The sequence below is a fragment of the Bos mutus genome, chromosome 25 (assembly GCF_027580195.1).
Source record: "Bos mutus isolate GX-2022 chromosome 25, NWIPB_WYAK_1.1, whole genome shotgun sequence".
Classification (NCBI taxonomy): Eukaryota; Metazoa; Chordata; class Mammalia; order Artiodactyla; family Bovidae; genus Bos; species Bos mutus.
Window position 1 is genome coordinate 22,212,594 of NC_091641.1, and position 19,629 is coordinate 22,232,222.

Genomic DNA, 19,629 nt, shown 5'->3' on the forward strand with positions numbered 1-19,629 from the left:
CTGAGGCTGGGTTTCGCAGAACTTAACATATTTTTTTAACTGTAGGTGCTAATTAAGTGTGAACTGTTCTTTGTAAAACACTCCATTTTGCGCTTGCTATCAACAAAGCCATTAGCAAGCTCCCAAGGGAGGGTGGGGAGGAAGTAGGGATAGAGGGTGGGGAGGAGGTGGTGGTTCCAGGTACTTCTTTGTGCCAGAGAGACTTACCATGAGGTCATTTTGGAACTCCTCTTTCTGAGGGTCATTGCTGACAGCTGCCACGTCAATGAGAATGCCGACTCTGGCCCCCTTGATGAGGCCAAATGCCTAAAATCAGAGAGGGCATGCAGAACAACCAGCACAGCTCTGTGCTTCTGCAAACCTTTCACTGGGCAGCTTGTTGAAGCAGAAATTCAAGCACACCCCAGCCTCAACAAGAGGCCACAAAAGGAAGACCCGTTTTGTAGAGCAGAGTGCAAAACTAGGTGTCTTGGTTTTAGTGGTGGGCATTATCTGCTTCTATTTGTGACAACTTATTTAAAATTTTTTCCCCTTAATACTTACTGTCCACTTTTATAAAGTAATTTGTGCTCATTAAAGAAAGTTTGGAGACTGTAGAAAAGCAGCCTTTGTAAGATAGTTTGACATCTAATTACATCAGCTTATCTTATTTCATTTCCTTATATCCTTATTTATTTTCTGCCTATTCTACCAATCAAAAGCAGATGTGTTAAGTTCTCTAGCTGCAGCGGTATTTCTGTGAATTTCTAATTATGTTTCTAACAGCTATTTCTAGCTACATGTCAATGCTGTTTGATTCACCTTGTAACTGTTCTTCCTGTTATAGCCGCATTGTAAATTGGAATTGTCATTCATATGAAATTGATAGTTCTCTAGAGCAGTAGGTTCCTCTGGATGCTTGCCTTAAATCTTGCTTTATTGGATATCTAAGTTATTGCTCCTCCTTAAACCTGTTCCATACTTAGTTTTCCCCACCTCAGTAAATGGCATTTAACATTCACCTATGCAATGGCACCCCACTCCAGTACTCTTGCCTGGAAAATCCCATGGACAGAGGAGCCTGGTGGCCTGCAGTCCATGGGGTTGCTAAGAGTCGGACACGACTGAGTGACTGCACTTTTACTTTTCACTTTCATGCATTGGAGAAGGAAATGGCAACCCACTCCAGTGTTCTTGCCTGGAGAACCCCAGGGACGGGGGAGCCTGGTAGAAGGCCGTCTGTGGGGTCGCACAGAGTCAGACACGACTGAAGTGACTTAGCAGTAGCAGCAGCAGCAGGCACTCTGGCCCTAAACTTAGCCAATCCATCAGCAAGTCCTGCCGGTTCTGCCTCCAAACCATACCCTGAATCCGTCAGTTCTCATCCCATCCCCCTACCTGCCCCTTGGATCTAAGCCACCAACATTTCCTCCTAGATTTTGTTGTCTACGGTCAATTTATGAAGCATCCAGAAGATTCATGAGTTGATTTACAAGTGATTGCTACCCTGGAATCCAATTGGGGCTTATTCCCTGGCTCCTCAATAACTCCATCGGAAAAGGATAAAGGGAAGAAGGACCCAACCAGCAATCCTGCCCCTCTGTCGAAAGTGCCAGGACAAGTGTGATGGGAGTAGCTGGGTGAGAGAGCTGCGTTCCCTGAACTGATGTTTACGGAGAAGGTGAGGCTCTTGTCCCTCTCTGCCTGTGTTACCGCGACCGACCAGAGGGGGCGTGCTACAGCTGGAGATGTGCATCTGTCGACCTGTCTTAAGCGAGAGAAGAGGGTTCTGGATCTGAGATGTAGACTACACCCTGGAATCGGCTCAGGCAGCTCGCCTGTATTGTCACCTACTGGGCTTGTATACAGGTGGGGTTTGGGGCTGGGGAGCATGAATTTCAGCACTCACCTATCTCAGGCTTTAAAACAAGACTTTGGTATTGGACTTCCCTGGTGGCCCAGTGGTTAGGAATCTGCCTACCAATGCAGGGGACATGGGTTCAATCCCTGGTCTGGGAAGATTTCACATGCTACGGGGCAATTAAGCCTGTGTACCACAACTACTGAAATCCGAAGGAGCAACTACTGAATTCTGCAATAAGAGAGGCCTACATACTGCACTCAAGAATAGCCCCCATTCGCCGCAGCTAGAGAAAACCCATGGACAGCAACAAAGACCCAGCACAACCAAAAGTAAATTAGAAGTAAATAAATAAATAAAGAGTTGAGGATTGCCTGTCACATCATCACATCATGCAGTTAGTCAGTCATGTTTGACTCTTTGCCACCTCATTGTTCGCCAGACTCCTCTGTCCATGGGATTTTCCAGGGAAGAATACTGGAGTGGGTTGCAGGTTCCTTCTCCAGGGGATCTTCCTGACCTAGGGATGGAACCCGGTCTCCCACATTGCAGGCAGATTTTTTACCATCTGAGTGACCAAGGAAGCCACAAGTTGGCTAAGGATTGCCTACGGTGAAAGCAACGGTGGGCCAGAAAGGCAGCAATTGGAAGAACATAGGCTAAAACAAATAAGAAAGCAAAATGAAGGTTAATTTGCTTATGAACACCCTTCTTCCCTTTGGGCCTGAGGAAAACATTTAATCAAACTTTCATAAGTTCTGTCTGGATGATCAGCCTTAGCTGTAAATTTCACTAAAGGCCTGACCTTAAATGGTCCAGGGGAGCTTCAGGTGTTCTCACCCAGGATGTTTCCTGTCCTGGTAACAGCTCTCTGGCTTTCCATGTGCAACCATCTGTCTCCCTTTCTCAGTCTGTGATGTTTGGGGAGAGCCCACCCATTCTCCCCAACTACCCTGACCCCTGTCTTTCCCCAGGAGTGAGCACTAGTTCCAGGCCTAAGCAGGTAGTGTATCTCACCCCGTTGGCTATAGTGATTGGTCTAAATTGGCCCAGAGAGAGTCAGTCCCAGGACTTGGGAGGGTGCAGTGGGAAAAGAAGGCCACCACTACAGTGACATATAAGCTGAGAGCTGCTGGTGACCCCATCTTCCCAAGACTGGGGAGAGCCTTATGGAGGGTAAAACCAACCCAGAGGAAAGCAGAGCTCAGAGACAAAGAATAACATCATTTGAACCCTAGGATACAGCTGTGTTTGGGCTTTTCATTTCTGTAGGTCTAGAAAGTCCTTTTTTAGCTTTGGTTAATGTAAATTGGAGGTCTGTTACTTGCAACAGAAAGGGTTCTAACAAATACAGATGCAATGACGGAAAGGAGGCAAAGAAAGAAATCTATTACCTTCTTGCTGTTTTCTGTGAGCCACTGAATTCTCTGTTGATAGAGTTCAATAGCTCTGTTAAAACACCAGGAAGACTTGTCACCCAAGGTCAGTTCCAGCACCGAGCAATGCCCACTCACATACTGAAGGAAAATGCAGTGGGAATTTTTTTCTTTTAATGTGTCTAAGGCACTGGGAGAATATAAGGCAAAATCTAGCCCGGAAAAAACTGAAGGTCTTTGTTTGCTGGGGCAAATGATGAGGGGGGATTGTGGAAAGGTCTCTTAGTGTTGCAGCAAGCACTGTAAACGGTGGAGCCAGAGGTGGGCTTCAAGGGAGGGTCAGTCTGTGCGGGATGGGGGAGAGTTCTCATGAGGAAGGTGGAAGAACATTCTTGCTCTTCTCAAATCTGTGTCTTCTCAGGTGAGACTTCTAGTCACTTGGACATAATCATAAGTGCACAACTGAGACTGCTCAGCGTCGGTTTCTCAGTGGATTGATGAACAAAAAATTTTGTTTTTGAATAGTAAGTGGCCAGGGGAACTTCTAGAGTTTCCCTCATTGCAGACTATTCCTATGGCTATTTGAAGATCAGCCTGTAACAGGTGCTCAAGTGAAGGGCTCAGTCATCTGAATTTAACTGAATTGCCCTCACTGAGGTAGGTGGGATTTGGGGGCCCAGAAATGGGCCTCTGGGCATGAACTCATGGATGGGGAGCAGTGGGCAGAGTCATAAGACACATAAGTAGGTGCAGGCAAAGAGCATGGCCTCCATGATGAGATGTTCTTGTCTTTGAGACCCAGCTTTGTTGTTTACTAGCTGTGTGACTTGGACAGGTATGGTAAACTCTGCAGTTTCAACATCTCCAATGTGAAGATAATAATAAGACTTTATTCAAGTCAATTTGCTGAAATTTACTTTACTTGAAACTAATTCTCTGAAAATCAATTTCCCAAATGACCAGTTAACTGAATAGAACATTCCTTAGAATGCTGGATTCACAATTAAAACCAATCAACCAAAAATACTACAGAAATCTTTAAAATCTGTTTAAACTTCCAACTCAATAAAATATGCTATAAAAGTTACAGTTAAAATGCTTTGATAAATTTGACAAATTGGTCACTCAGCAATTGATTTTCCATTAACTGTCTTGAGAATAATGCTATTTTTTGAGTCATGAAGATTAAATAAGATAATGCGTACAGCCTTTAGCAGAATTCCTGACACATGAATAACTGTTGGTTCTTGATTATTATTCTAGCCTTTGAAGAAATCTCAGGCAAGCAGTAATCAAGCAAGCAATTGCTACACAGGGGATGGAGCTAACAAAATCTAGTTTGGGGAAATTCCATGGTGGTTCAGGAATTAGGACACTGCTCTTTTGCTGCTGAGGGCCTGGGTTCGATTCCTGATCGGGGAACTAGGATGCCACAGGCTGTGAAGTGAGGCCGAAAAAAGTAAAGAGAAGCTTTAAAAAAATCTGGTTTAGGGACTTCCCTGATGGTCCAGTGGTTAAGACTTTGCCTTCCTATGCAAGGGGTGCGAGTTCAACCTCTGGTTGGGGAACTAAGATCCCATATACCTTATGACCCAAAAACCAAAATGCAAAACAGAAGTAATATTGTAACAAATTCAATAAAGACTTTAAAAATGGTCCACATTAAAACAAACAAACACTGGTTTGGAAGTGGGGGGACCTGAATATTTTTAACATACATCTGTAAAGATATGAACCCAATCAATCTGTCACTCTTAATTGTTACACATCAGATGAGGCAGTGAGGTTTCATCCAAAGGGGCCATGGGTTTTAAGAGGGTGAGAAAAACTGATATAGTTCAACCTTCTTTATTTGAAAAAAGAAGACATTGGAGCCAGAAGTGGGAAGAGAACTGTCCACAGGCCCAACAGAGCCTGTCGTTTGAACAAAGTCACTTTCAGAGAGCTGAAACCAGGTAATTCTTGAGCTCTGGGCTTGTTGGGAGGACATGAGAAACATACTTACTCAGAAAGCTTGGCTTCAAATTGGTGGACGGTCTGGGTGGGGAAGTGCATTTTCTTCGTGACACTGCTGGCCTCCTCCCTGAAGAAGCAAAGTCTCATGAAAGGGTCTCTTGGGCTCAGGAGGCTGGATGTGTCTCACAGGCTTGGGGGAGGGGAGTGGCTTCCGACTTACAGCACGGCTGTGCCCTGGCATAGCAGGTCAGCCAAAGTGAGTTTCTTAGACTTTAAACTGTGCGCTGAAAGCCAATCTTCTGAATTCTCCCAGACTGAAGGCTGGGTCTCATCCCCCTGCAGCCTCTGTGAAACAGAAGCCAGAGTCAGGAGAAAACAGTGAAAAGAGAAGACAAAGCTCAGGGTGTTTTAGGTCCCTCCACGGGGACCCCCAGGGGGTGCCAGCCTGACTGGTCCTACCCAAGAGAGTCTGTTCAGGAACTCGCCTTGCTGAGGCAACAGATGTGTGCAGAGAGGCCTGTGTTGTGGGCCACCTGCCCCTGATCGTACTGGTGCCCATCCCTCACCTCATCCCCAGTATGTCCCCAGAGGAGTCAAGGGGTCACTCCCCGCATCCTGCCTTGTGAGAGACTGAATACACGGACACACAGTTGCTAGACCCCTCGTGACTACAGAACTCTGACCCACAACCTTTGTAGCAACCAGTCCATGGAACCAAACCGTAACCTCTCCAGCAACTGGATCAGGAGGTCAGGACTGTGACGGGGCTGCCACCGTTCCTATGTTCAGCCCTTTTCAGCTCAGGACCAGCCAGAGAAAGCCAAACATGCTCCCAAACCAATCACAGGAGATACCCAGCTTCTAGTGAGCTCATCTCTGGCTTCTGTGTGCTTGCTCCTTCAGGGCACACCTGACGCTTCCTCATTCTTTTCACTCTAAAGTTTACCCATTTCCCTGTCTGCCTTTGAGTCTTTGCCAAACACAAGTGATGGTGGTGTGTTTATTTCTGTATTTGCATTCTCTGTATCTTTTCAGATATATGAGTTTTGCCTCCGTCTCAGTCCGAGGGATCCTCCACAAATATTTGTTGACTAATGGAAGCGGGAATAAGTTTCCCTGTCTATTCCAGAGGCCAGAACCAAGAGCAGAGGATAGAAATTTTAGCGGAAGAATTTCCTAGTCATCACAGGAGTCTGCCATGAAATGAACAAGCCTCCTTGCTTGTGCCTGGTGATGCCTGTGTCACTTACATAATGCTAAGCTCAGGATGTGGGTGGTGGCCTTGGTGATAGAGCTGAAGTCATTGACAGCAAGCTTTCAACATCGCTGATACGTTCTGGGAGCCAGAAGGTGGGAGAGAGCTGACATAAGGCTCGGAGCCCGTTTTCCTTGTTCTGAGCCCTGTTTTGAGGTGCTAGGGCTGCAGTGTGAACAAGATAGAAATGTTCCTGTCTTCTTAGAGCTCACATTCTAGTGTGGACAGAGGGTCAGTAAAGAAAAGCAAAATCAACGTACATAATTTTAGCAAGGAACAGTTATATTAAGAAAGTGGGGCAAGGGAATGTGACAGAAAATGACTAGGGTGGAGATGTGGAGTCGCTTTAGCTGAGATGGGGTCAGAGACGGTCCTTCTGGAAGTTCAGGAGGCAGCCCTGTGCAACCCTGGGAACGCACGTTCCAGGCAGAGGCAGACCTGGGGCTGGGTCAGAGTTCTCCCAGAACAGAAAGGTGGCCACAGTGACTGGAGTGCGCAGTGGACACAGGGTATGTGTGACACGAGAGGAGCCTGGAAAGGTGCAAGGCCTGGCACAGACAGGGATTCTGTGAGAGCTTCCAGCACAAGCACCATTGTTTGAATGAATCAATGGGCCTTACGTGTTGCCAGGGTTGGCCATCACTCGGGGTGAGGAATCCCATCGTCAGGGGAGGCTGGCTCAGACCCACAGTGAGAAACCATCCTGCCGTGTCCGATGACTGTGGAAAAGACACGCACTGCTTAGCCCGCCGCGGCCCTGTCTACACCCAAGGATGGCTTTGCCCGTCTCCTGTGCACCTGCTGAAACCCTGAGTGAGTCCTGCTCGGGCTTGTCTTTGTCGGGCTGTCGCTGCAGAGGGTGAGGTGGTGGACAAGGGGATGCAATTATCTGCTGTGGCTGACTGAGCTGCATTAGACAGAATTAGATCCGATAGAGGATTCTGAAGGAGGAACGGGCAGAGGAAGAGAGGAAAGAAGGGGGTTCAGTCCTAGGCCTCCCACTTACTAGCTTGTGATGCTGGGCAAGCCATGCATCTCCTTCTTCACCAAACAGTGCTTAACAATGACTCTTGTTTCCGCTCAGATTTGGTGGACAGAAGACTACAGTCCATGGAATCGCAAGGAGTTGGACTTGACTGAGTGACCAACACACACATACAGGAGGTAACAAACAAATGGACAATGAAAATAAACTGCTGCTGCCCCATTCCAGCTAGATAGCATTGGGTGCCCTACATCTGTGCCTGAGGCCTGCTCACCCTCTGTTTCAAAAGGAAATTAGCAACTGTTAAACACTAATAATTAGAGCAAACACTTAATAGCGCTGCTTTAATGCGACAAGCACTTCACATATATTATTTATGTCTGTGAAATAGGTTTCATCATTGATAACCTCATTTAACTGACAAGGAAACTGAAGTACTGAGAATAAAGTAATTTGTTCAAAGTCACACAGCTAGTAAGTGGTGGATTCAGACCCAAGCAGTATAGCTTGAGTCATGCGCACAATCACCATACTATATGGCCTTTAGATTTACCACCAAACTCTGAATGTCTTTGTGAAGGATCGAGAGAGAACTGACTGAAAAGACAATTTCCTCATTATTTCTCTCCGCTAATTAATGTCGCCCCTGTAATCTTAGCCCCAGCCCCACACTTAGGGAGCTGCTGCTCTGCATCATGTAACCACTAGATGTCACTCTTCTCATCTTTCAGGACAACCACCTCCCTAGTTTGTAACAGAAACAGGTAGACTTCCCATTCAGCTTTTTCTTCTATTTTACTTGCATTTGAAATGCTCCATCATGCTTTAGGACATGGATTTTGTATTGTTGATATTTGAAGAGCTAATATTAAATACAGGCTTCCCTGGTGGCTCAGTTTTAAAGAACCCACCTGCCAATACAGGAGACTCGGGTTCAATCCCTGGATCAGGAAGATCCCTTGGAGAAGGGAATGACAACCCACTCCAGTATTCTTGCCTGGGAAATGCCATGAACAGAGGAGCCATGGAGTGGCAAAGAGTCGGACACGACTGAGCATCTGAGCACCATTAAACACATTATGGATTTTGACTGTAGACATACTGATTATACACTAAAGGGTGTGCTTGACATACAGAGTACGATCTTTGTTGGGGCAATCCATTCTCTCTTTCCTACTGCAATTTGAGAGGTAAATGAGGCCCCGGTTGTGGCTGATAAGTAAGAGTGGTCCTTGTACACCTGGGAAGTCATGTATTTGATAAGAAATTAGGTGAAATAGATACTCACAGGATCAACATCTAAGGTCACTGAGAGAATGCTTCAGAATCTCCAGACTGTACTGACCTTTGCTCATTTCCTCGTAATTAAACTTGCTTTCCTGTTAGTGCCAATACTTGAGAAAAGTAAAACACAACTATTTTCCTGATTTTTAACCACCAGCATTAAAATTGTATTGTTTTTGACTGATTATCATTTCAAAAGATTTTTGTTAAACTCTAGTATAGGTAGAGAGTTATGGGCCAGACTTGCGCTGACAGCCCCCCGATGACAATTGTTTCTACGGTAGAGTGAGCTGTGAGTTCTAGACAATCCACTCACCACCGCAAGAAGACAGCTCATCAACATGATGAGAGTCAGCCAAGACCACAGTACTAGTACTATTCTAGAGGTTAATTCTCCTGCCGCAACTCTCTCGCTCCAATAGCACTTCCCAAAACTGAATTTTGGATTTAGATTTTTTAGGAAATCCTACAAGAAAAACAAATCTCAGGAAGGAGCATCTTAGAATTAAATTCCTTAGTCTTCAAGCTTTGATAACAAGGACAGCATCTTCACACCCTCCTGAATATTTGATGATATGGCCAAGAAGGCTATACTGTTTCTATAAATAGCATAGAGATTCTTTAGTAATTTTTAAAGACAGGAGACTAGAGATGAATTCTTAACTAGTCCTGAGATCCTACATGAAGAAAGAAATACCCACAATTTAACACAGTCTGCATTCCCGGCTATGATTTGTGAGCACGGCTGCACAGTAGAAGCACTTATGGTTTTTACCAGTAAGTCCTGTGTCTGGTTAACGTGCGTAACCAGGAGTCCATTGTCTAGCTTTTGGCCAAGTTCGTTGATATTCTTCTGGTTCAACTGCTTCTGTGGATCTCTGTCATTGCTTCTCCTCATGCTACAAAACACAAAGTCATTTGGTCAATGCCCTGGTGCCAGACGTTGATGCCAGACTGTCAGGGCCTGCAGAAGCATTTTTATTTCTGTGTAGTAACTGGGGGAGTTTCTTGTGTAGATCTTGATAAAATGTGGATGCCAAGTTCATAAGACATTTTATTTTATTGTTTTGGTAGTTAGGTAACTGAAGCCCTCAGGTGTAAGATGATGCAATTATCATTTACCCAGTCTCCCTTAAAGGCACGTATTTCCCCCTCAACTCTCATGAAAAAAAAAACAATGTTGTTATTGTTGTTGCTTTCATTTGGAAAAATCAGAGAAGATGCTTACCAGTGGTTTTCCAGAAATGTACTGTCTTGACCATGGAAGACATCACTAATTTGTGTGGCCATTGTAAAAACATCCAGTGCTTATTTTCCTAGAGAGCAAAATAATACCAGAAAGGGATGAGTGCAACACGTAGACAATGGCCTTGGAGGGCATCTATATGCAGCTCAACTCTTCTTTAATTCATTCATTCAGTAAGCCCTCATTGAACGCCTACTTGATGTTGTGGATATAATGGTGAACAAGGTGACAAAAGGTTTCTCAACTTCAGAGTTTCTGACGTTTTGGACGATTCTTTGTCATGGGGTCATCCTGTGCACTGAAGAATGCTCTACCTATCAGATGCCAGGAGCGTCCCTGCCCCTTGGGTTGTAACAACAGCAACTGCTGCTGCTGCTGCTAAGTCACTTCAGTCGTGTCTGACTCTTAGCGAAACCCATGGACTGCAGCCTACCAGGCTCCTCCGTCCATGGGATTTTACAGGCAAGAGTACTGGAGTGGGGTGCCACTGCCTTCTCCAAATACTGTCTCTAAGCATGGCCTAATGTCTCCAGGGAGCATAGTCGTCCCCAGCTGACAATCATGGAGCTAGACATTGTCCTTGTCCTGCCAGAAGGAGAGACTGATGTTAAAAATTAAATATAGTAGGGGCTTCCCTTGTGGCTCAATGGTAAAGAATCTGCCTGCCAATGCAGAAGACACAGGTTCAACCCCTGGTCCAGGAAATTCCCACATGCCATGGAACAACTAAGCCCTCACACCACAACTACTGAGCCTGCGCTCTAGAGCCCAGGAGCCACAACTACTGAGCTCTCGAGCCCGAGAGCCTGTGCTCCAAACAAGAGAAGCCACTGCACGGCAACTAGAGAGTAGGCCCCGCTCGCCCAAACTAGAGAAAGCCTGTGCAGCAGTGAAGACCCAGGGCAGCCAAAATAAATAAATGAATTCAAAAAATTAAATATAGTAATAACAAATTGTGGAACGTGTTGTGAAGGAAGGATAGAGAGTAATCAGGAATCTCCTTTGCGTAGGTAAGGTGGTCAGTGAAGGTGTCTTTTGAGCTTAGACCTTTTTGTTGTTGTTAATTTTTGGCCCATGGTATGTGGGCCCTTAGCTCACCAACCAGGGATCTAACTCCCTGAACTGGAAGGTGGAGTCAACCACTGGACCACCAGGGGAGGCTTGAGCTTAGGCTTTCTTGAAGGATGAAAAGGAGGTGGCCATGGTGAAGTCTGGCAGAGAGGACAGCAAGTGAACTAGGCAGAGAAGACAACAAGTGCCCATAACGATTTAGAGGATGAGGGAGTGGAGAGGGAAAACATTAAGATGAGGCCGAGTTTTCCCTCTGACAACTGCCACTCAGAGGGTGGGTCCCTGCAGCTACTGCTCGCAGCTTATGGGGGTCAGTAGATGTGGGCCTGACAGATCAATCAGATCCTCCCTCTGGGAGTTCAGAATGAAGAGCTGTGAGGCCACCATGTACATTGAGAAGCAGGGAAAGACCATCTTCAGAGCCAAGTTGAGGGCAGGGCCATTCCCGGCCTTGGTTTCCCTGGGGCCTTTCTCTCCTGGCTTCTTCCTCTCTCTGCTCCTTCCTAGTCTCTTTTGCAGGCTCACCTCTACCTGAGCATTTTAAGTTTTATCCTCAAGGATAAATCATGCACACAGGTCTCCTCTCACTTTCTCCTCTTTTCCTAGGCAAACATCCTTGTCCTTGACTTCAACTGTCATCTGTATATCAGTGACTCCCCATTGTACGTCAAAAGCCCAGACCTCTCACTTTGACTCCAGACCTTGTGTTCAATTACATTGAATATTTCCATGTGGAGCAACTTAAACTCAGCATGTCCAAGACTGAATTCAAATTTTCTACACACTAGCCTCTGGTCTTTGTTCCCTAACTTAGAGAAAAGAACCACCATCCATCTACTTATATGAGTCAGAAATGAATTATTCTTGATAACCTCATTCCGCATATCCTCTCTATCATCTAATCTTGCTTTTTTTTTTCTTTTTTTGGCCATGCTGTGCCACATGTGGGATCTTACTTCTGCCACCAGAGATCGAACCTGTGCCCCCTGCAGTGGAAGCCAGAGTCCTAACCACCAGACTGTCAGGGAAGTCCCTAATCTTGTAAATTTTACCTCTCTCAAATCTCACCACTTCTGTCTCCACTGACATTTCTCACATCTAGGCCACTGTCACCTGTGCCATAGATGACTGCAGTAGATCCTAACTGGCCTCCCTATATCCCCTCAGTTCGCCCATCTAATCTCTTCTCACTGAAGTCAGAGTGATTTTTTAAAAACAGAAATCCAGGGCAGTCTCTGGTGAACTCGCAGTTAGGATACTGTGCACTCACTGCCACGTCTGGGTTCAATCCCTGGTCAGGGAACTAACATCCCACAAGGCATAAGTTGCTGCCAAAAAACCCCACAGACCCAACGTCACACCCCCTCTTCTGCCTCTTGATTAAAACTGTTTAAAGTCTTCCCTTTATTTCTAGAATAAAGATTAAGATCATAATGATGGCATTTGAGGCTCACAGGCTCTGGCCACTGTCCACCGATCTCTCCAGCTTTTCTGCTCCACCACCCTTCACCATGTCTGTGTTCCACAGCTCCCCTTCCCCTTCAGGCCCTGGCATGCTGCGCATTTCCTTTAGTCACAGGACTTTTTCATGGGCTGGCTTTGCTCTGAACATTCTCTTCCCCTCCTTGCCCCCAGTCACTCATCCTTGACTCTTCCGCTCACACTTCACTTCTTCTGCAAAGTCTTCCCCACCATCCCACTCTATTCCAGGTTTCTTGTGTTATGTAAACTATCACAGAACTTGCTCCTTTCTTTGAAAGTACTTAATTTAGAATAATACATTCATTAGTGTGATTTTTTAAAGTTGGCATCTTTCTCCTGTGAGACTATAAATCACATGAGAGCAGGGACTCAGTTCAGTTCAGTCGCTCAGTCGTGTCTGACTCTGCGACCCCACGAACCGCAGGACACCAGGCCTCCCTGTCCATCACCAACTCCCGGAGTTCACTCAAACTCATGTCCATTGAGTCAGTGATGCCATCCCGCCATCTCATCCTCTGTCGTCCCCTTCTCCTCTTGCCCCCAATCCCCCCCAGCATCAGAGTCTTTTCCAATGAGTCAGCTCTTCGCATGAGGTGGCCAAAGTACTGGAGTTTCAGCTTTAGCATCATTCCTTTCAAAGAACACCCAGGGCTGATCTCCTTTAGAATGGACAGGTTGGATCTTGACTGCTGCTGCTGCTGCTAAGTCGCTTCAGTCATGTCCGACGCTGTGCGACCCCATAGACGGCAGCCCACCAGGCTCCCCTGTCCCTGGGATTCTCCAGGCAAAAACACTGGAGTGGGTTGCCATTTCCTTCTCCAGTGCATGAAAGTGAAAAGTGAAAGGGAAGTCGCTCAGTTGTGTCCGACTCTTAGCGACCCCATGGACTGCAGCCCACCAGGCTCCTCAGTCCATGGGATTTTCCAGGCAAGAGTACTGGAGTGGGGTGCCTTTGCCTTCTCCAGGATCTCAACTGGTAGACAGTAAATATTTTGAGGAGGGGAGGTAAACCTTGGTTCTTGAAGAACTGACCTCACTTCCTGCTCTTGGGTTCCATTAGATACTTGTTCCTACTAATTCCTCCCTTTTTGCAGGAATTCCTTCTAATTCCTCCCTTTTTGCTTTCTGCATGCTAAGTTGCTTCAGCCATTTCCGACTCTGACCTCTTGTCACCCCTTGTGACTCTTCGTGACAGGCTCCTCTGTCTGTGGGATACTCCAGGCAAGAATTAGGGAGTGGGTTGCACTCCACTTCCCAACCCAGGGATCAAACCCATATCACTAGTGCCGCCTGGCAACTTCATTTAGGTTTCCTGTTATTTGAAACCAAAAAAAAAAAAAAAAAATTGCCTAAAACACAGCCAGTGGGAATCTCCAGATGGAGTTGAAGCTTAACATTGGAGTGGGTGTTCTCATGAAAACATTAAATAGTTTAATGATGGTTCAGGGACTTTCCAGGTGGCTCAGGGGTAAAGGGGCTTCCCTGGTGGCTCAGACAGTAAAGCATCTGTCTGCACTGTGGGACACCCGGATTCAATCCCTGGGTCGGGAAGATTCGCTGGAGAAGGAAATGGCAACCCACCCCAGTACTCTTGCCTGGAAAATTCCATGGACTGAGGAGCCTGGTAGGCCACAGTCCATGGGGTCACAAAGAGTCAGACACGAATAAGCACACACACAGCAACATAATGATGGTTCAGCAACTTCTTTTTCTCTTTTGGGTCTTTAATCTCTTATTCAGAAGAGTTTTCTTTTCTGGGAAGCACCAAGATAATGTGGCAATGTCTCAAAAAATAGCTGGCTCTACTTACAGTTAGCTGGGAAACTCTCGGTGGCCGAGACTGTTGGAATAGAAAGGCCTCGTGAACACTGGATGCCCCTCAGGCTCAGTTCCCTCTTTTCTAACAACCTAATGGACTCAGAGGCTTGCACAACTGGATTCCGGGGTGACTTGTGTTGGCTGATGGAGGAGTATTTGGGCTGCATAAAACTAACATAACAATGTGGCGTGCTAAAAGGAGCACTGGACCTTTGGTTTCTCCATCTGCAGAATGGCGTGGGGATAATAGTAACTGTGCTGTCTACTTCAACTCCATCAAGAGGCTCCGATGAAACTGAGAATATATAAGAGCTTTGGAAAATACAAAGTACTATATGAATGAGGAATACCATTTTAAAACCCACCACATCTTCAAGCACTTCAGCATATGACTCAAGCACTCATTCATTCTGTGTACATCTATAGAGTGCCTCTTCAGAGCCAGAGAGACCCGGAATGGGGAGGCAGAGCTGGACAGCCCTTGCCCTCAGGCCTTTGCTCAATGAAACCTTCTCAGAGACGTCTTCTTTGATTGCTCCTCCTCAGACAGGACCTCCTCTGCCCTATTTAGTTTTCTCTGTAGCACATTTCATCATCTGATATTCTATATATTTATTATGTCTCTGCCTCACTCTCCCCTCCCCATCAGTCCACTAGAAGATCCTTGACGGCAGGGACTTAGTTAACATAACTAAGTTAGAATGGTTCTTTGTAATCATCGCCTAAAAAAACATTGGCCTCCAAACATTTGTTGAATAAATGTACTCAGGGCAGGTCTGGAGTTTAGACAAAGGTGGGCCACGTTACCTCGGGAGACTGGTCACAGGAGGGGAAGAGAACATGCAAACAGGTCCTCAGGAAACGGCACCTTGTCAAAGGGAGAGAGGTAGCCCTGATTAGCGGATAAAAGAGAATCTTCAGCTAAGTTCCTGGTGTGCTAAATCTGGATCTAGGATTCTCCTAACTATCCAGGATAAAGCCATCCCCAGGGTTTGTATTTTTAACTGCCTAGTAACCTCTAGTCTTGTCCTGATCCAACCCATTTTACAATCTGCTGCCAGAATGATTTTCTGATATGCAGAACTGTCTGTATTATTACCTGTTTAGAACCCTGCCATGGCTCCTCAGTACCTAGACAAGCAAACCAGATCTTCTTCAAAGACTTTTCACTCCTTTTGCCTCTATTCTTTACTCACCTCTCTACCTCATCTTGCATCCTTTTGTGCACCCTGATAACCCCACTTATACACCTTGCTAATTCATCCTCTTCTTTGCTCAAGTTGGATCTACTTCTAGAAATGCCTTTGCAACAAAAAGTTGTTTGATAAGAAAGCCCAAGAAGTTTTTCCTGAACCCCATTTGCTGCCCCCAACCCCTAAGGAGGAAATAATTTCCTCCTAGTCCTGCCCTATGGCTGTCTCATACCAAATTGTCACAGTTCTTCTCCCTTTTTTACTGCTGTACCCCCAGCATCTAGCACAATGCCTGGCATGTAGACAGCAGGTGCTCAAGACCCAGGCTCCCTGAGTCTTTCTCACTCAGTCCAGAGCTTAGTGTCTGGGCCTCCCCCACCCTCTCTCTTACCACCCTATCAATACTTGTGACTCTCAACCTCACCTGCATTTCTCTATTTCTCCAACTCTGGCAGAAGGGCCCTGGTCATCCCAGGACTCTGTTTTTCCTGGTTCCCACTTCTAGTTCCTCCAAGCAACAGTGAAGCTTGGTTTGTCGGGAAGTGTTAGCCGGTATCCAAGGTAACAGACTGCACCACTGCAGCTAGAGGCAGGGACAGGGAAAAACGTTCCTCACCCTGGGGAAGAAATTACCACTTTGTTGCTTGTAACAACCTCTCCCTGGGCACTCTGCTTTTCTCCACCCCCACAAAAGCCAGGAACAGGATTTGGAACTCTTCTCTAGTTTTAGAACCTCTGGGTCATTGGAAAACTATGGTTTAGGCCAGTGGAGCCCTGGTGCCTGCTGCCTTCCTGTGCTAGGAACTGAAGACAGACAGCAGAGGACCTGTGACATGCGTGAAAGCTGATGACCTTCCTTCTCTTCTGCAGATTCCCTGGGGCCCTCCAAACACACTCCCTGGGAGAGGTCTGGCAGTCCCTCACCCCCACCAGCTCCAGCTCCACCCAAACCTGGCTAATGCAACAGCAGGCTCAGTGATCTCTTAGCATAAGAGGAGATCACCTACTACAGTGGTTCCCAAGCCCAGGTGCCCATCACAATCATCTAGGTTGTTTGCTAAGAAAACATACCTACATTCCCATCCGGCAGACTGATACAAAACTGTAGCAAAGTATGGGAACATGAATCTTTAACAGTGGTTCCAGGTGATTATGATGTAACCAGCTCTTAGCCCACAGTTGGGGACCTTTCCAGCTCCTTCTATGGAAGTCAAGAGAGATGAAGTGATGTACTCAATGTCAACTAACTAGCTTGTAGTAGCGAAGGGATCTGCACTTAGTTTTTCTTCTCCAGGTCATTCCTCAAATCACGATCTTCACTTACTGAATCTTTAATTCGTAATTTAGAACATGTGCTACTTGTGGTAGTCACTATGTGATAGAGAACCCCTTCAGATGTCGACCCCAAGATCCCTCTATAGGTCAGATCAGAAACAACAAAATTCTTCAAAACAGAGACAGCTCACTTATCACCTCTCACTCTGGGCAGACTAGTTATGGGTGAGAATAGCAGCTATAAATCATGGCATTTGGTCAACACCAACGAGGCACAAGTGGAGGAGCCTAGAAAGAGGAAAGGAAGTCAGAAGAGGGAAGTCACAAGATGCCAAGAGAAACCAGCCAAAGGCTACCCTGTGAGCAAGAGGTGAGGGTCCTTGGGCCCACCTGATTGGAAATCCTGGGTGGAAGGGGCTGGCTAGCTTTGATACACCATTTTTGGAGACACAAGGGCTCAAGATAGATGGTTTACTGCCCTCACAACATCCTTTGCTCCTGGATAACGGATTTTCAACATTTTACAAGAAGTAAAACCCAACATTGAAAAGTTCATTGTTACTACTTTTTTCTATTTGAGTTTACATGACTCATCTCACACGCTAGTAAAGTAATGCTCAAAATTCTCCAAGCCAGGCTTCAGCAATATGTGAACCGTGGACTTCCAGATGTTCAAGCTGGTTTTAGAAAAGGCAGAGGAACCAGAGATCAAATTGCCAACATCCGCTGGATCATGGAAAAAGCAAGAGTTCCAGAAAAACATCCATTTCTGCTTTATTGACTATGCCAAAGCCTTTGACTGTGTGGATCACAATAAGCTGTGGAAAATTCTGAAAGAGATAGGAATACCAGACCACCTGACCTGCCTCTTGAGAAACCTGTATGCAGGTCAGGAAGCAACAGTTAGAACTTGACAGGGAACAACAGACTGGTTCCAAATAGGAAAAGGAGTACATCAAGGCTGTATACTGTCACCCTGCTTATTTAACTTATATGCAGAGTACATCATGAGAAACGCTGGGCTGGAAGAAGCACAAGCTGGAATCAAGACTGCCGGGAGAAATATCAATAACCTCAGATATGCAGATGACACCACCCTTATGGCAGAAGTTAGTTAGAAAGTGAAGTCGCTCAGTCGTGTCTGACTCTTCGCGACCCCATGGACTGCAGCCCTCCAGTCTCCTCCATCCATGGGATTTCCCAGGCAAGAGTACTGGAGTGGGGTGCCATCGCCTTCTCTGTTGTAAAAGCCTAAGTTACTTAAAAGATTAAAATGACATGCCAAAGCATGGGAAGTGATGGATGTATTCAATGTCAAGAGGAAAGTGGGAAAGTATAAAGATTCTTTAAGAGACAAAAACACAACTCAAACTGGCTTAAGGAAAAAAGGGAATTTATTTACTCAGAAGACAGAAAAAATTCGGGAATAATTTTGGCCTTGGGCATGGCTTGATCCAAAGGCTAAAATTATGTTAACAGAAATTTGTTTCCATTTCTTTGTGATGGCTGTGTTCTTAGGTAGGCTCTTTAGGAGCGTTTGGCAAACTTGGGACGTCAGCCCTCAGCTTTCCCCTCTACAGCCTTCAGCACCCTAAAGGAAGGAGAACAACCCTTTTCCAGGAGAGTCCCAGGCTTGGCTTGGTCACAGGACATACTCATTCCTGAACCGATCACTGTGACTCTGATTGGCCACATCTGGCTTCTGCATCTAGTCCTGGAGCCAGAGGGTGAAATTAGCCTCATGAAAAGATCTGATTTTGTTGTGGTTTAACCAAAGAAGGGGACACTAGGCAAACATGACTGAGGAAAGCCAAAGCAAGAGAGAACAGTCCCCAGAAAAAGAGGTCAAGAAATCAGATCTGAAATCAGAGGGAGGAGGGACCTGCACAGTGTTTGGGAGCCATAGTGGTGAGATGGCAAGACCTAAGGGGAAACGTGTCCTTGGTACATCCAGGAAGAAAGTCCAGAGGCATAGGGGCTCCTGCCTCACCAAAGGTCACCATGCCCCAAGTGTGGGGATTATTGCACCATTCGGCCTGGAGGAGCTGATGTTTGAGCAGCAACGAGTATAGGGGCTCACCACCAGAGGGGTCAGTCAAACCGCCGGAGGGGACTTTCTAAAGTTTCAGCCATGGGTCTCTGCACAACTCTAGGGTGTCCCCAATGGCCAATAAATTTCCTACCAACAAGGAAGAAGAGATCTAGTTGATTTTTTAAAGTGCTATAGGTAGGATAGGGGATGGCCTTTTTGGGAAAATTTCCCTATGTGCTCAATTCTCAAAAGGGTTCCGATAAAACCATTGGATGACATGATGTAATTCACTAGTTAAGGAAGTAAGCATTATAAAATACCAATTAGCAATGATTGCAGAAAGCTTGACAATGAGCAGTGAATAGTGGCAGATTAAAGACAGTAACTTATGTAATTTTTTATTTCAATATGTAATGTTTATAAGTAGAGACTACCTTTTATGGTTGTTTGCATTCCACATCCAGAAGAAGCAAACCATAGATTTAGCTGCTCATGTCTGAGCCAAGGAATCATGCATCTGGGACAAGCTATTTTTATTTTCTTTAGACTAGCCAAACTAGCAATGTGGGACAGCAGCAGTTCTAGATTTGAAGTCAGGGAACCTAGGTTTGAAACCCCAATTCACTAATGAAACTTTGGGTAAATCGTTCACCATTCTGATTCTCAGTGTTTTCTAATTTATAAAATACTGTCTCCCACCTCATAGGAGTATTAATCGACATATGGAAAAACACAACATGGATTTAATGTTAGTTTCTTTCTCTAAACTCTTACGAATGCCACTATTTTTTTAACCAGTTTTTTTTTTTTTTAAAT

At 45.7% G+C, this 19,629-nt stretch overlaps 1 protein-coding gene across 6 annotated transcripts in view; it reads right to left on the bottom strand.

Moving 5' to 3' along the window:
* VWA3A (von Willebrand factor A domain containing 3A) overlaps positions 1–16,067 on the bottom strand; it is a 56,267-nt gene extending 40,200 nt beyond the window's left edge. For 4 of the 6 annotated variants that reach the window (XM_070362416.1, XM_070362413.1, XM_070362412.1 and 1 more), the window contains exons 1-9: positions 15,931–16,008; positions 15,121–15,181; positions 9,925–10,012; positions 9,472–9,595; positions 7,048–7,146; positions 5,393–5,517; positions 5,222–5,299; positions 3,235–3,289; positions 208–306 (exon numbers count right to left, since the gene is read on the bottom strand). In XM_070362416.1, the coding sequence (XP_070218517.1) occupies positions 208–306; positions 3,235–3,289; positions 5,222–5,299; positions 5,393–5,517; positions 7,048–7,146; positions 9,472–9,595; positions 9,925–9,986 (642 nt within the window). In that variant the 5' untranslated portion in view covers positions 9,987–10,012; positions 15,121–15,181; positions 15,931–16,008. Of the gene's footprint in view, positions 1–207; positions 307–3,234; positions 3,290–5,221; positions 5,300–5,392; positions 5,518–7,047; positions 7,147–9,471; positions 9,596–9,924; positions 10,013–15,120; positions 15,182–15,930 lie in introns of all 6 variants that reach the window. The other 2 variants (XM_070362414.1, XM_070362415.1) reach the window with 2 other exon arrangements.
* Between the last annotated feature and the right edge of the window lie 3,562 nt (positions 16,068–19,629).